Source organism: Rhinoraja longicauda, chromosome 9 (genome assembly GCF_053455715.1).
Source record: "Rhinoraja longicauda isolate Sanriku21f chromosome 9, sRhiLon1.1, whole genome shotgun sequence".
In the NCBI taxonomy this organism is placed as follows: domain Eukaryota; kingdom Metazoa; phylum Chordata; class Chondrichthyes; order Rajiformes; family Arhynchobatidae; genus Rhinoraja; species Rhinoraja longicauda.
Window position 1 is genome coordinate 66475329 of NC_135961.1, and position 18053 is coordinate 66493381.

Genomic DNA, 18053 nt, shown 5'->3' on the forward strand with positions numbered 1-18053 from the left:
ATTTACCCAATCAATCAACCTGCATACCTGCATGTCTTTGGAGTGTGGGAGGAAACCGAAGATCTCGGAGAAAACCCACGCAGGTCACGGGGAGAACGTACAAACTCCGTACAGGCGGTGCCCGTAGTCAGGATTGAACCTGAGTCTCCGGCGCTGCATTCGCTGTAAGGCAGCAACTCTACCGCTGCGCCACCGTGCCGCACAGGAGTTACTCCAGCACTTTGCGTCTGTCTTCGGTATAAACCAGCACCTGCAGTTCCCGTCTACACATTGAAGGATATCCACCCGAATAGATAAATCAGGTGAAAACCTATTTTGATTGTGCTGGGGGGAACTGCAGATGCTGGTTTAAACCGAAGATAGACACAAATAGCTGGAGTAGCCCAGCGGGGCAGGCAGCATCTCTGTCTGAGGAGGGGTCTCGACCCGAAACGTCCCCCGTTCCTTCTCTCCAGAGATGCTGCCTGTCCTGCTGAGTTACTCCAGCATTTTGTGTCTATTTTTGATTGGGCTGATCTGCTGTTGACCTGAAGGCCCATTGTCCTCCATATGTGTATGTGACAAATAAACTTGACTTAACTTGACTTAACTTCAGCAGGAAAACTGCAGTCCTTCTACACCGTAGCAAAAGATGAATTATTTTCTCATGGTTCATTAGATTTCTATTTCTTTACTAGTGAGGATAAATGGGTCCCTTTCGGAATGGGGTACCAGTGGGGTACCGCAAGGTTCGGTGCTGGGACCCCAGCTATTTACGATATACATTAATGACTTAGACGAAGGGATTAAAAGTACCATTAGCAAATTTGCAGATGATACTAAGCTGGGGGGTAGTGTGAATTGTGAGGAAGATGCAATAAGGCTGCAGGGTGACTTGGACAGGTTGTGTGAGTGGGCGGATACATGGCAGATGCAGTTTAATGTAGATAAGTGTGAGGTTATTCACTTTGGAAGTAAGAATAGAAAGGCAGATTATTATCTGAATGGTGTCAAGTAAGGAGGAGGGGGAGTTCAACGAGATCTGGGTGTCCTAGTGCATCAGTCAATGAAAGGAAGCATGCAGGTACAGCAGGCAGTGAAGAAAGCCAATGGAATGTTGGCCTTCATAACAAAAGGAGTTGAGTATAGGAGCAAAGAGGTCCTACAGTTGTACCGGGCTCTGGTGAGACCGCACCTGGAGTACTGTGTGCAGTTTTGATCTCCAAATTTGAGGAAGGATATTCTTGCTATGGAGGGCGTGCAGCGTAGGTTCACTAGGTTAATTCCCGGAATGGCGGGACTGTCGTATGTTGAAAGGCTGGAGCGATTGGGCTTGTATACACTGGAATTTAGAAGGATGAGGGGGGATCTTATTGAAACATATAAGATAATTGTCTATTGTCTATTGTCTATTGTCTAATTAGGGGATTGGACACATTAGAGGCAGGAAACATGTTCCCAATGTTGGGGGAGTCCAGAACAAGGGGCCACAGTTTAAGAATAAGGGGTAGGCCATTTAGAACGGAGATGAGGAAGAACTTTTTCAGTCAGAGAGTGGTGAAGGTGTGGAATTCTCTGCCTCAGAAGGCAGTGGAGGCCAGTTCGTTGGATGCTTTCAAGAGAGAGCTGGATAGAGCTCTTAAGGATAGCGGAGTGAGGGGGTATGGGGAGAAGGCAGGAACGGGGTACTGATTGAGAGTGATCAGCCATGATCGCATTGAATGGCGGTGCTGGCTCGAAGGGCTGAATGGCCTACTCCTGCACCTATTGTCTATTGTCTATTGTCTATTGCCTTATTTTCATTCAGTTGTAACATACTAAAAACCATCCAGATCGTTTCATGCGTTTCCACTACGACAGCTATTTATTTGCCTGTTCTGCGTAGCATTTTATTTGCATTTCGACATTCTTTAATTATGTTTGATCCTTAGTAGGAGTTCATTCCCAGATTGTAAAGATCTCAAGAAGCACTCTTGCAAATCACCAACTTAGAATCCCTTCAGTAATTTGACTGATTTAGAAAAAAAAAAAGCTGCAAACCTGCCATCGTTTTCATGAAAGAATTGAGGCAGCACATACATACTAATTAAGGATTCCTTTCTTGTGAAACCTTTCGTGGATTGTCAGTCATTATGTGCTGCGTTGATTCTTCGAGTGCGTAGATGATTGCGATGGGCAGCGAGAGAGTGGTTTTAATCACAGCTTGTCAACTCAAGTAGATGTTAATAAGTTTAATTGCACAGCAGTATCATCATCTTCAGCATCACCTCAGTCTTTTTTTTGTGCGTTCCTATTACATGATGAAATTCCTTTATACCATCGTTTAAGAAACAGTTGGACAGGTACATGGACAGGACAGGTTTGGAGGGTTATGGACCAAGCGCAGGCAAGTGGGACTAGGGTAGCTGGGACATTGTTGGCCGGTGTGGGCGAGTTGGGCTGAAGGACCTTTAGATTTAGATTTAGAGATACAGCGCAGAAACAGGCCCTTCGGCCCACCGGGTCCGCGCCACCCAGTGATCCCCGCACATTAACACTACCCTAAACCCACTAGGGACAATTTTTACATTTGCCCAGCCAATTAACCTGTACGTCTTTGGCCTGTTTCCACACTATATCAATCTAAGACTCTATGACTCTCTACTAAAGTTTTGCGTTTGTACCTGGCTTATCCCCGGCGTGAGATACTTTATGTCTTTGTCGGCGCCCTTTATGTGGCGACTGTTTGCATACCTTGGGCACGCGAGCAATGAATTTCACTGTGACTAGTCACATGTGGCAATAAAGTATTCATTGGTTTAGATTAACTAGGGGTTGCGCTGGGTTCCTGGGGCAGGGGACACCTCCTTGGAAGTCCTCACGGAACGAAGGACCTCACAGTGCTGGCTGCGGCAACTCTCTCTCAAGGTAGATCAGTGCCAGGAGTGCGTCAAGCAAAGAGACCTCATGCTTTCGATGGTTTGTTGATGAGATCACCCGGCGCTAATAGACAATAGACAATAGGTGCAGGAGGAGGCCATTCGGCCCCTCGAGCCAGCACCGCCATTCAATGTGAATGGCTGATCATTCTCAATCTGTACCCCGTTCCTGCCTTCTCCCCATACCCCCTGACTCCGCTATCTTTAAGAGCTCTATCTAGCTCTCTCTTGAATGCATTCAGAGAATTGGCCTCCACTGCCTTCTGAGGCAGAGAATTCCACTGATTCACAACTCTCTGACTGAAAAAGTTTTTCCTCATCTCAGTTCTAAATGGCCTACCCCTTATTCTTAAACTGTGGCCCCTGGTTCTGGACTCCCCCAACATTGGGAACATGTTTCCTGCCTCTAACGTGTCCAACCCCTTAATAATCTTATACCTTTTGATAAGATCCCCTCTCATCCTTCTAAATTCCAGTGTATACAAGCCTAGTCGCTCCAGTCTTTCAACATATGACAGTCCCGCCATTCCGGGAATTAACCTAGTAAACCTACGCTGCACGCCCTCAATAGCAAGAATATCCTTCCTCAAATTTGGAGACCAAAACTGCACACAGTACTCCAGGTGCGGTCTCACTAGGGCCCTGTACAACTGCAGAAGGCGTACAGGTATGTAGGTTAATTGGCTGGGTAAATGTAAAAATTGTCCCTAGTGGGTGTAGGATAGTGTTAGTGTACGGGGATCGCTGGGCGGCACGGACTTGGTGGGCCGAAAAGGCCTGTTTTCGGCTGTATATATATGATATGATATGATATGAAGGCCAACATTCCGTTGGCTTTCTTCACTGCCTGCTGTACCTGCATGCTTCCTTTCAGTGACTGATGCACTAGGACACCCAGATCTCATTGTACGTCCCCTTTTCCTAACTTGACACCATTCAGATAATACTCTGCCTTCCTATTCTTACCACCAAAGTGGATAACCTCACACTTATCCACATTAAACTGCATCTGCCATGCATCCGCCCACTCACACAACCTGTCCAAGTCACCCTTTTCAGGTGGTCTGAATCATTGGAAGCGACCCCTTCAAAGGAGAGTGGAATCAGTGACTTTGAACATTCTTGAGGTAGATAGATTCGTGAAAAACAGAGAGGGTGAAGGGTTACCATGGAAACGCACAGTTAAAGATTTTAAAAAATGTCGCATTGATGATCTTACGTGATGGTCCTAACACATGCCAGGCTTTGTCACAAGGCATAAGTGATAGGAGTAGAATTAGGCCATTCGGCCCATCAAGTCTACTCCGCCATTCAATCATGGCTGATCTATCCCTCCCTCCTAACCCCATTCTCCTGCCTTCTCCCCATAACCCCTGACACCCGTCCTAATCAAGAATCTATCTATCTCTGCCTTAAAAATATCCACTGACTTGGCCTCCACTGCCTTCTGTGGCAATGAGTTCCACAGATTCACCGCCCTCTGACTGAAGAAATTGCTCCTCTTCTCCTTCCTCCTTCTCTTCCACCCTTTAATTCTGATGTTGTGACCTCTAGTCCTCGACTCTCCCACTAGTCCTCGACTCTCCCACTAGTTCAAAACATCCTCTCCACATCCACTCTATCCAAGCCCTTCACTATTCTGTATGTTTCAGTGAGGTTCCCCCCTCATTCCTGCCCTTTTTCTCTCCCAGCTTTCTTCCCTCTTCCCCCACCCCTACCCCTCCCCACACAATCAGTCTGAAGAAGTGTCCCGACCCGAAACGTCACCTATCCGCGTTCTCCAGAGATGCTGCCTGACCCGCTGAGTTACTCCAGCACTCTGTGAAACGTCACCTATCCATGTTCTCCCGAGATGCTGCCTGACCCGCTGAGTTACTCCAGCACTCTGTGAAACGTCACCTATCCACGTTCTCCAGAGATGCTGCCTGAACTGCTGAGTTACTCCAGCACTTTGTGTCTTCGAAAGCAGCAACAAAAAAAAACCTTTGTTCACACCCGCAAAGTAATCACGGTGGCGCAGCGGTAGAGTTGCTGCCTTACAGCGCTTGCAGCGCCAGAGACCTGGGATCGATCCCGACTACGGGTGCTGTCTGTGCGGAGTTTGTATGTTCTCCCCGTGCCCTGCGTGGGTTTTCTCCGGGTGTTCCGGTTTCCTCGCACACACCAAAGACCTACAGGTTTGTAGGTTAATTAGTTTGGTGTACGCGTAAATTGTCCCTAGTGTGTGCAGGATAATGTTAATTATACGGGGATCTCGGGGCAGCACGGACTCTGCGGGCCGAAGGGCCTGTTTCTGCGCTGTATCTTTAAACTGAGCTAAACTGAACTAAATCCAAGCTAAACCCATAGAGGGATCCTCATAAGATATTACATTGGCTTTCAATTCACCCACAGTTTGACACAGAGGTATCTACACAGGTGCAATGGCATCAAACGCCATTCAATGCATGTCCTGACAACAGTTGCTAAAAATTAATTTACACCTACAGATTAATGAATGGTGTCCGCGACTCTCACAGACAGTTTATCCAATGTTACAAACGTCAAATTAATCAAGGGATTCCTTCTCAAGCACCTATTGAATCTCCATCCACAAGTGTGGCCGCTTTGATGTACGAAGATGAAACTCTCAGCTCGATTGGAAGGGCAAGCACACAGTTGAGTTTGTGCTATTCCATCTCATTACTTTTTAACACCCATCAATTGAAGAGTCCACAACCAATTAGCACTCTGGAGCTCCGATCCCTGGTAAATTTACAACTGAAACTGTGGTCACCGGGCCTATGAGCTTGAGCCTTGTGGCTTGAGATTTTTTGAAAAGTAGTGTTCTTTTTCAAGATCATTGTACTGCTTCACACGGACCTGTTTTTAAACCAATTTTCGTTGAGAGATACGGATCGGAAACAGGTCCTTTCCCCCACCAAGTCCACGCTGACTAACATTCTCCCGAACACAAGTTCTACCCAACACATGAGGGACAATTTACAGCAGCCACTTAACCTGCAAACCTGCACGTCTTTGGAGTGTGGGAGGAAACCGGAGCACCCGGAGAAAACCCACGCAGGTCACGGGGCGAACGGGCAAACTCCGTACAGACGGCACCCGCGGTCAGGATGGAACCCGGGTCTCTGGTGCTGTGAGGCGGCATCTCTGCCACTGCCCCACCGCGCCACACTATGGTATTCAAAGGTACAGAAATGCGAAGCTGTGCGTGTTAGATCATGCAGACAGGAACGGATGTCGTTCTAACCGGTTGATGGTGGAGAACGATTTTAATTTTGACATATTGTGCTGGTACAGCCGCTGCTTTACTGCTCCCAAACCCGGGTTCGATCCTGACCTCGGGTGCTGTCTGTGTGGAGTTTGCACGTTCTCCCCGTGACCACGTGGGCTTCCACCGGGTGATCCGGAGGACAAGGCCGTCTCCCGATGTCGTGCGGGCTTGTAGATTCATTGGCCGCTGTAACTTTAAATTGTCCCCAGTGAGTGGTGAATGGATGAGAAAGTGGGATAACATAGAGGTGTTGTGAATGGTCGATCGATGGGCGGTGTGGACTCTGGAGAGAGGGTCAGAGTCTTCCAATGCTGATTTTAAGCATTCAAGAGAGAGCTGGATAGAGCTCTTAAGGATAGCGGAGTCAGTGGGTATGGGGAGAAGGCAGGAATGGGGTACTGATTGAGAATGATCAGCCATGATCACATTGAATGGCGGTGCTGGCTCGAAGGGCCGAATGGCCTCCTCCTGCACCTATTATCTATTGTCTATTGGCGGGACATGAACAAGCAGAAACAATGGGTCTGCCAGGACAGTTCTGTTTGTGGATTTTGTGGAGAAGATTAAATCGGGCCTTGCGGGGCTGGGATAATGTTGGAGGCTTTAGAGGGCAGAGAGCCGGAAGTGATGAGATCAGTAATGGTGTGTGAGATTAAGGCCTGGTGCGCGTTGGTGGGGTCATGGTCCAAGGACAAGTAGGAGGAGGTGTCTGAGAGTTGTCGCCTGGCCTCAGCTCGGTAGAGGTCAGCGCGCCAGACTACCACGGCACCTCCCTTGTCAGCAAGTCAGGGTTGCAGCAGAGTGAGCAGAGGGCTGTACGTTCGGGGGGGGGGGGGGAGGGGGGGAGGTTAGAATGAGTCAGGGGAGTGGAAAAGTTGAGACGGTCAATGTCCCTCCAGCAGTTAGAAATGAAAAGGCCTAATGAAGGTAGATGGCCATCCGGAATATCATTGCATCAACTTTTCACCGCGTTTTGTTACTTACACCGAATTAAAACTCGGAACTTATCTTCTGTTGTGACTAGGGTTGCCAACTGTCCCGTATTAGCTGGGACATCCCATATATTGGGCTAAATTGGTTTGTCCCGTACGGGACCGCCCTTGTCCCGTATTAGGCCCGGACACTGTAGGCCCGGACACTGTAGGCCCGGACAGTGTAGGTCTGGACACTGTAGGCCCGGACAGTGTAGGTCTGGACAATGTAGGCCCGGACAGTGTAGGTCTGGACAGTGTAGGTCTGGACAGTGTAGGTCTGGACAGTGTAGGTCCGGACAGTGTAGGTCTGGACAGTGTAGGTCTGGACAGTGTAGGTCAGGACACTGTAGGTCCGGACAGTGTAGGTCCGGACAGTGTAGGTCCGGAAAGTGTAGGTCCGGAGAGTGTAGGTCCGGAGAGTGTAGGTTCGGACAGTGTAGGTCCGGACAGTGTAGGCCCGGACAGTGTAGGCCCGGACAGTGTAGGTCCGGACAGTGTAGGTCCGGACAGTGTAGGTCCGGACAGTGTAGATCCGGAGGCCCGGGCGCTGCCTAACGGAGGTTACGTAGCACCCCACCTCCCGGCCCGGGTGGCCGCCATTGGTGGAGCGGGAGCACGTGGCCGCTGGCTGGGTGAGGTCACGTGGGGCGCGGGGCGGTGACGACACCTTGTCCCTTATTTGGGAGTGAGTTAGTTGGCACCCCTAGTTGTGACGGCATTTGAAGTTCACTGATGGACGTCTTTGAATTTGACATTAGCTGCTCGCATGACGAGAATGAAATGAGTGCACTCATTAGAGTTACCTATTAAAAATTATGCATATGTAATATCCGTGTAACTGAGCTAGTTCTTTCCAGCTCTAGCCTTAATGTCTATACATGATTGCAAATTTTAGACAACCAGAAGTGATTTCACACTTTGGTCTTCTTGGCAAATCATTAAACTGTTTGATTAAATACCTCCCAATGTACATTTTCCTCAACAATGCAACTGAAACCCTCTGGTTTACTTTACTTTATTGCCACGTACAGTTAAAAGCTTTTGTTGCGTGCTAACCAGTCAGCAGAAAGACTGTACATGATTAGGGCGGTCACGGTGGCGCAGCGGTAGAGTTGCTGCCTTATAGCGCTTGCAGCGCCGGAGACCCGGGTTCCATCCCGACTACGGGTGCTGTCTGTACGGAGTTTGTACGTTCTCCCCATGACCTGCGTGGGTTTTCTCCGAGATCTTCGGTTTCCTCCCACATTCCAGACGTACAGGTCTGTAGGTTAATTGGCATGGGTTTGTATACTTGGTATAAGTGTAAATTGTCTTGAGTGTGTGTGTAGGCTTGTGTTAATGTGCGGGGATCGCTGGGCGGCGTGGACTCGGTGTGCTGAAGGGCCTGTTTGCACGCTGTATCTCTAAACTACAATTGCAACTGGGCTGTCCACAGTGCACAGATACATGATAAAGGGAATAACGTTTAGTGCAAGAAATGCAAGAAATGCTCATAATGAACATCACCATTACATAATTAAAGTAAGAAAAGGTGCTGTGCAGGAGGTTTAAAAGAGTGTTTAGTTTAGTTTAGTTTAGTGTAGTTTAGAGATATAGCGCTGAAACAGGCCCTTCGGCCCAACGAGTCCACGCCGACCGGCGATCCCCGCACGTTACCACTGCCCTACACACACTAGGGACAATTTTACATTTATGCCAAGCCAATTAACCTACAAAGTGTGGGAGGAAACCGAAGACCTCGGAGAAAACCCACGCAGGTCACGAGGAGAACGTACAAACTCCGTACAGACAGCACCCATAGTCGGGATTGAACCTGGTTCTCCGGCGCTGTGAGGCAGCAGCTTTACCGCTGCGCCACCGTGCAACACCGTGGAGCGATTATAATGAGTGATTGCCTATCCACTTCTGGGACCAGCATGCCAAGAGTCGCCTGGCTTGGGCCTAGGGTTGCCAACTGTCCTGTATTAGCCGAGACATCCCATATTTTGGACTAAATTTGTTTGTATGGGACCACCCTTGTCCCGTATTAGGCCCAAGGGGCGCAGTAGGCCCGGACGCTGTAGGCCCAGACACTGTAGGCCTGGCAGCTGCTGTAGGCCCAGACACTGTAGGCCTGGGGGCAGCTGTAGGTCCGGACACTGTTGGCTAATGGAGTGTATTCGGGGAGCAGGGCCAAGTGCGTTCGCCTAATGGAGGTTGCGTAGTAACTCGCCTCCCGTCCCGGGCAGCCACCATTGGGGGAGCGGGAGCACGTGGGCGCTGGGCACTGGCTGGGTGAGGTCACGTGGGGTGCGGGGCGGTGACGTCAACTTTTGTCCCTTATTTGAGAGTGAGGAAGTTGGCGACCCTATATCCTACACACACTAGGGACAATTTACATTTATACCAAGCCAATTAACCTACAAACCTGCACGTCTTTGGAGTGTGGGAGGAAACCGAAGATCTTGGAGAAAACCCACGCAGGTCACGGGGAGAACGTACAACCTCCGTATAGACAGCACCCGTAGTCGGGATGGAACCCGGGTCTCCGGCGCTGCATTCGCTGTAAGGCAGCGACTCTACCGCTGAGCCACCGTGACCGCCCTTAGCTAATTTGTTTGAATAGTGTGTGAACACGCTCACCTCGTCAGCACCACTCCCACCTTTTGCCTTTCCAAAAAAGGTGCAAACTTTAGTGATCTTCAAGGGCCTAGAGTGTTTTATTGCCATATCCCCCGACACAGAACAATGGCATTCGTACTTGCAAAAGCACAACAGGATATGTAAACAGTTCGCTGTAAATCCCACAATAAACGGCAAGAAAAAGCTCAGTACATGGAAACATAGAAAATAGGTGCAGGACCACTCGGCCCTTCGAGCCTGCACCGCCATTCAATATGATCATGACTGATCATCAGTACCCCGATCCTGCTTTGTCCCCATACCCCTTGATTCCGTTAGCCCCAACAGCTAAATCTAGCTCTCTCTAGAAAACATCCAGTGAATTGGCCTCCACTGCCTTCTAGGGCAGAGAATACCACAGATTCACAACTCTCTGGGTGTATATATATATATATATATATATATATATATATATATATATATATATATATATATATATATATATATATATAAGCAAACAGACAAATAAAGAGACAACAGTAGTATCCATTGGCAGTGGTGCAGCTGGTAGAGCAGAATCACAGTCTCGGCTTTCCATCCTGACCGTGGGGAGTTTGCACATATCCCTGCGGCCACGTGGGTTTCCTCCTGTGTAGATTAATTGGCCTCTGTAAATTGCCCCTAGTGTGTGGGGAGCGGATGCGAAAGTGGGATCACATAGAACTAGTGAGCAGGTGATCAGTGTGGACTCTGTGCGCCAAAGGCCCATTTCCATGATGTATCTGTATATATATAGATGCTGCCTGTCCCGCTGAGTTACTCCAGCATTTTGTGCCTATCTTATGGATATATACACACACACACATACATATACATACATATACATACATATATGCATACATGCACATACACACATACAAACATACATACATACGTACAAATATACATATACACACACACACATATATATACATACACACTTTGTTTATATATACATACTCACATCCATATACATACAGACATGCGCGCACACACACACACACACACACACATTTATATACACACACACACACACATATATACACACACACATATATACACACATACACACACACATACACACATATGTATACACACATGCACACATATATTTTGTGAATAAATCGATTTGTACCAGCATCTGCAGTTATTTTCTTATGCACACATATATATTTCCACACACACACACACATATATACACACACACATACACACATATATATATATACACACATGCACACATATATATTTCCCCACACACACACACACACACACACACACACACACATATATACACACATATATATATACCCACATGCACACATATATATTTACACACACACACACACACATTGTTTATTACCTAGTTTTCTTCATTCAAGTAGATCTTCTTTGTTTTTGGTTGAAGATGTTTAGATATACATGCTGAGCTATGTAATCTTTGGAAGATGTGAGGTTACAGCCTTCAAAATGAAAATGACTTTTGTACAACATTATGCCACACATAATTGCAACAAATAACATTTTATTAGTGGAAGCAAATTGACAATTCTCATCCCATCTCTTCAAGAATTGATGAGCATCAAATAAGTACTAGATTGACGCCTATCTTCAGATGTGTAAACAGCATTGTCAAAATTCAAATCAAAGAAGTGAATGACATTTATAAAAACTGCATATCAAAAAGTAATGAAAAATTATTTTAAGATGGAATTTTATATTGAGTTTATAATGCTGTGTGTGGTGAAGCTATTTGGGTGGAATCCTGTGGGAAAATAAGAAGGCACATGTTATTACATGCAATCCGGCCAGCAGTTGAGTTTAGTTTAGTTTAGTTTAGTTTAGAGATAGAGCGCGGAAACAGGCCCTTCGGCCCACCGAGTCCGCGCCGACCAGCAATCCCCACACATTAAAACTATCCTACGCACACTAGGGACAATTGTTTAAATTAATACTGACTAGCTAATTAAATGATTGCATCGTATGAGAGGCGCATTCCCAATCTCGTTGTACCCCTGTACAATGACAATAAAGATATATTGTATTGTATTGTATTGTATTCACATTTATACTGAGCCAATTAACCTACAAACCTGTAAGACTTTGGAGTGTGGGAGGAAACCGGAGCTTCCCGGAGAAAACCCACGCAGGTCACGGGGAGAACGTACAAACTCCGTACAGACAGCACCCGTAGTCAGGATCGAACCCGGGTCTCTGGCGCTGTGAGGCGGCAACTCTACCGCTGCGCCACCGTGCCACAGTTTCAAGCAATAGAAAACATTCCGTCTGAAGAAGGGTTCCGACCCGAAACATCGTCTGTCCATTCTCTCCACTGATGCTGCCTGACCCGCTGAGTTACTCCAGCACTCTGTGTAGGAAGGAACCACAGATGCTGGTCTGAAGAAGGGTCTCGACCCGAAACGTCACCCATTCCTTCTCTCCAGAGATGCTGCCTGACCCGCTGGGTTACTCCAGCACTCTGTGTCCTACTCCAGCACTCTGTCAGTTTTAATTGTATTTGTTTATTTCTTTTTATTTTCCTAAATTGACTCTCGTTCACTCTCCTCTTCTGCAAATCCACTGCCCCTTGATCTGTCCTCATGGTCTTTGTGTTTCCAGAACCAGGGGCCACACAGTCCAAGAATAAAGGGGAGGACATTTAAAACTGAGGCGAGAAAAAACTTTTTCACCCAGAGAGTTGTGAATTTGTGGAATTTTCTGCGACAGAGGGAAGTGGAGGCCAATTCACTGGATGAATTTACAAGAGAGTTAGATAGAGCTCTAGGGGCTAGCGGAATCAAGGGATATGGGGAGAAGGCAGGCACGGGATACTGATTGTGGATGATCAGCCATGATCACATTGAATGGCGGTGCTGGCTCGAAGGGCCAAATGGCCTCCGCCTGCACCTATATTCTATGTTTCTGTGTTTCTATGGAAGAGGGAGCTTCGATTAATTCAACAAAGTACCCAATGCCTTCATTATTATCACGTACAAATGTGCCACACATTGTATCTGAGTGTTCCGGAACTCTAGCATGGCACCTTGCAAAATGTCCACTTCAACAAGATCAGAACCTTATACGTTTTTCCGTACAAAAATACGTTCAGTACTGAAACTGCTGGAGGCTTCCGGTATCCGAGCAAGAATGTTTCATTATATATTTTACTTCAGACTTTTAATAAGGGCGAAAGTTCAGTTTTTCATGACTGCAACCTGATTTTGTGCGTTATCTGTGTTGTGGGTTGTTTATGGTGAAGCATTTGTGGCGCAGAAACCAGCCAACCAGTCAAGGCCTTATTGTTTAGGAAAAAAACTGCAGATGCTGGTATAAATCGAAGGTAGACACAAAGTGCTGGAGTAACTCAGCAGGTCAGGCAGCAACTCAGGAGAGAAGGAATGGGTGACGTTTCGGGTCGAGACCCTTCTTCAGACTGATGTCAGGGGGGCGGGACAAAGGAAGGATATAGGTGGAGACAGGATGATAGAGGGAGAACTGGGAAGGGGGAGGGGAAGGGAGGGACAGAGGAACTATCTAAAGTTGGAGAAGTCAATGTTCATACCGCTGGGCTGCAAGCTCAGCTGCAAACTTCTCCAACTTTAGATAGTTCCTCTGTCCCTCTCTTCCCCTTCCCAGATCTCCCTCTATCTTCCTGTCTCCACCTGCATCCTTCCTTTGTCCCGCCCCCCTGACATCAGTCTGAAGAAGGGTCTCGACCCGAAACGTTGCCCATTCCTTCTCTCCTGAGATGCTGCCTGACCCGCTGAGTTACTCCAGCGTTTTGTGAAATAAATACCTTCGATTTGTACCAGCATCTGCAGTTATTTTCTTACACTTATTATACAACTATCTTACACTGCTTGGCAAGGATGCATTCAACCTCCCGCGGTGCCCAGCGGTCCCGGAAATCCCCCAGGGTGCTCGTGGGCAGCACGCGGTCCCTCTCTAACCCCACCCGGGCGCGGACGGATGTGACCCCGGAAAAGGGGCAGGCAGCCGGCTCGTGCAGAGCCCTCTTCTGCCTGGCGCCGTGACTCGCGGATGGCCAGCTTGGCCAGGCCCAGGAGCAACCCAACCAGGACATCTTCGGCCCCCCCCACTACCCTCTAGCAGACCCTTTGGTGATCTGGAAGTCCTCCGGCAGGTCACATCTCACCCTCCGTCCGCACAGCATCTACACTTGTGCTGCTTTTGACCTTGCCTCTAACCCTCAACTGAAATAGCTTTGCAGGTTTTTATTTTTGTTTTCCCATAGATTGCAAATGTGGTCCCATCAGCCTGATGGTAATTATGGACCATTGCCTCCCCTTGGCACCTCCTGTAAGCAGAACACACTGATTGCAGAAGCGAAGGAATTGGACTGCATCGTGTAAGACGGGCTCGGAGACGCAGACCATTCCGTTTGCATTCATTCACAAAACGCTGGAGTAACTCAGCAGGTCAGGCAGCATCTCAGGAGAGAAGGAATGGGTGACGTTTCGGGTCGAATCCCTTCTTCAGACTGATGTCGGCCACCGGGAGATCAGATTGGCCAACGCGGACCGAGCGCAGGTGTTGAGCCGAGCCTGCGCTTGGTTTCGCCGATGTAAAGAAGTTGACATCTAGAGCAGCGGATGCAATAGATGAGGTTGGAGGAGGTGCAGGTGAACCTCTGTCTCACCTGGAAAGACTGTTTGGGTCCTTGGATGGAGTTGAGGGGGGAGGTAAAGGGACAGGTGTTGCATCTCGTACGGTTGCAGGGGAAAGTGCCCGGGGATGGGGTGGTTTGGGTAGGAAGGGATGAGTGCAAAATTCTGTTTGCATTCATCTGTTCATTTCAAATGTCAGTCGACTTTCATTCGTACTGCTGCAGGAGGGCTTTGTCTGTCCAACTACAATGGCGGCTCGCTCCTTAGAGAGTATCATCCTGTCTTTGCTGAGGATTGAATAAAGCGTTTCAGAGACAACTCTTCTGGTAACTCACAGCGGTGAAATTAAGCCCGATGGACACAGAGTTGCCTCATTATGCTGTCCGCGAAATAGCAAGATTACAGTATTGAATGTGAAGTTAAAATGAATAAAAAGGCAAATCTAATTGATTCCACCTCCTGCGTCTGAATTCACTGCGAACTCAAATAGAACCGTTTTATAAACTGGAAGGATTTCCTTCGGAAACGTTCAAAGTGCGGGAATGGCTTTCTTAGTACGAATGATTGACTTTCTTTGTACGAATGCACAATAACAATTTATTCTGCTCCTATCACTTGTGCACTTGTGAATCTGAAACATGAATCCATGTTCTCCAGAGAGGCTGCCTGACCTGCTGAGTTACTCCAGCATTTTGTGTCTAGCATTGTACAATGGCCGACAGACATGGTCATAATGGGCTCAGTAGCCTTCAATGCTCCATCATGGAGTATTAGAGCTGTACAGCATGGACAAAGGCCCTTCAGCCCACATTGTCCATGCTGGCCAAGTTGGCATACTGGGCTAGACACAAAATGCTGGAGTAACTCAGCGGGACAGGCAGCATCTGCGGAGGCAATAGTCAATAGACAATAGACAATAGGTGCAGGAGTAGGCCATTCGGCCCTTCGAGCCAGCACCGCCATTCAATGTGATCATGGCTGATCATTCTCAATCAGTACCCCGTTCCTGCCTTCTCCCCATACCCCCTGACTCCACTATCCTCAAGAGCTCTATCTAGCTCTTTCTTGAATGCGTTCAGAGAATTGGCCTCCACTGCCTTCTGAGGCAGAGAATTCCACAGATTTACAACTATCTGACTGAAAAAGTTTTTCCTCATCTCCGTTCTAAATGGCCTACCCCTTATTCTTAAACTGTGGCCCTGGTTCTGGACTCCCCCAACATTGGGAACATGTTTCCTGCCTCTAACGTGTCCAACCCCTTAATAATCTTATATGTTTCGCACATGGTATTGGGGGTAGGGTACTGACATGGATAGAAAATTGGTTGACAGACAGAAAGCAAAGAGTGGGGATAAATGGGTCCCTTTCGGAATGGCAGGCAGTGACCAGTGGGGTACCGCAAGGTTCGGTGCTGGGACCCCAGCTATTTACGATATACATTAATGACTTGGATGAAGGGATTAAAAGTACCATTAGCAAATTTGCAGATGATACTAAGCTGGGGGGTAGTGTGAATTGTGAGGAAGATGCAATAAGGCTGCAGGGTGACTTGGACAGGTTGTGTGAGTGGGCGGATACATGGCAGATGCAGTTTAATGTAGATAAGTGTGAGGTTATTCACTTTGGAAGTAAGAATAGAAAGGCAGATTATTATCTGAATGGTGTCAAGTTAGGAAGAGGGGATGTTCAACGAGATCTGGGTGTTCTAGTGCATCAGTCACTGAAAGGAAGCATGCAGGTACAGCAGGCAGTGAAGAAAGCCAATGGAATGTTGGCCTTCATAACAAGAGGAGTTGAATATAGGAGCAAAGAGGTCCTTCTACAGTTGTACCGGGCCCTGGTGAGACCGCACCTGGAGTACTGTGTGCAGTTTTGGTCTCCAAATTTGAGGAAGGATATTCTTGCTATTGAGGGCGTGCAGCGTAGGTTCACTAGGTTAATTCCCGGAATGGCGGGACTGTCGTATGTTGAAAGGCTGGAGCAATTAGGCTTGTATACACTGGAATTTAGAAGGATGAGGGGGGATCTTATTGAAACATATAAGATAATTAGGGGATTGGACAAATTAGAGGCAGGAAACATATTCCCAATGTTGGGGGAGTCCAGAACAAGGGGCCACAGTTTAAGAATAAGGGGTAGGCCATTTAGAACGGAGATGAGGAAGAACTTTTTCAGTCAGAGTGGTGAAGGTGTGGAATTCTCTGCCTCAGAAGGCAGTGGAGGCCAGTTCGTTGGATGCTTTCAAGAGAGAGCTGGATAGAGCTCTTAAGGATAGCGGAGTGAGGGGGTATGGGGAGAAGGCAGGAACGGGGTACTGATTGAGAGTGATCAGCCATGATCGCATTGAATGGCGGTGCTGGCTCGAAGGGCTGAATGGCCTACTCCTGCACCTATTGTCTATTGTCTATTGTCTATTGTCTAAGATCCCCTCTCATCCTTCTAAATTCCAGTGTATACAAGCCTGGCCGCTCCAGTCTTTCAACATATGACAGTCCCGGCATTCCTGGAATTAACCTAGTGAATCTACGCTGCACGCCCTCAATAGCAAGAATATCCTTCCTCAAATTTGGAGATCAAAACTGCACACAGTGAAAGAATGGGTGACGTTTTATGTCGAGACCCTTCTTCAGGTCTCAATTTTAAACTTTGGTTTAAACCAGCATCTGCAGTTCCTTCCTGCACAACCTAGGTGTTTGGAGTGCAGGAGGAAACCGGAGCACCCGGAGAAAAATCCACGCAGGTCACGAGGAGAACGTTTCGGGACGAGACCCTTCTTTAGACCCTGGAATACTGGGCGAGTCCCATTTGCCTGCATGTAGCCTACATCTTGTAAACCCTTCCTATCCAAATGACTTTCCAAAATCACTCTGATGTTAAGCAAATAATTTATTTTGTTCTTTCTGCACTCAGATGTCATTCACACCGTGGGACCTATCGCAAGGGGAAACTGTGATGAGCGTCTGAAACGCCAACTGAGGAACTGCTATGAAACCTCCCTGCTGCTGATGGAGATTCAAGGCCTGAGATCTATCGTAAGTGCTTCCCTCGCCTAAACCCATGAAAGTCACCCGTAATGTGGTCTGTCTCCCCCCCTCCTTCTCAACGTCGTGCATCAAATGTCTGCAAAAGTTTCACAATGTACAGTGGGGCCGGCACGGTGGCGCAGCGATAGTGTTGCTGCCTCACAGCGCCAGAGGCCCAGGTTCGATCCTGACCGCGGGCGCTGGATGTGTGGAGTTTGTGTGTTCTTCCAGAGCCGGTGCAGCTTTGCAGGTCTTTGTAAATCTCCCCTAATGTGTACGTTCTCCCCGTGACCACGTGGTTTTTCTCCAGGTGCTCTGGTTTCCCTCCCAAATTCCAAAGACGTGCTGGTTTGTAGGTTAATTGGCTTGTGTAGGATTGTGCTAATGTACAGAGATCGCTGAGTGGCATGGACTGGGGTTGCTAACTGTCCCATATTAGCCGGGACATCCCGTATATTGGGCTAAATTGGCTTGTCCCATATGGGACTGCCCTTGTCCCGTATTAGGCCCGGGGGGCGCTGTAGGGCCGGACACTGTAGGCCCGGACAGTGTAGGCCCGGACAGTGTAGGCCCGGATAGTGTAGGCCCGGACAGTGTAGGCCCGGTCCGTCGAGGGT

The 18053-nt window shown here is 47.9% G+C and overlaps 1 protein-coding gene across 2 annotated transcripts in view; it reads left to right on the top strand.

The window, feature by feature from the left end:
• Positions 1 to 18053, top strand: part of LOC144596824 (ADP-ribose glycohydrolase MACROD1-like) — a 1032359-nt gene that overhangs the window by 712207 nt on the left and 302099 nt on the right. For both annotated transcript variants that reach the window (XM_078405658.1, XM_078405659.1), the window contains exon 7: positions 17324 to 17445. In XM_078405658.1, the coding sequence (XP_078261784.1) occupies positions 17324 to 17445 (122 nt within the window). The remainder of the gene's footprint in view (positions 1 to 17323; positions 17446 to 18053) is intronic.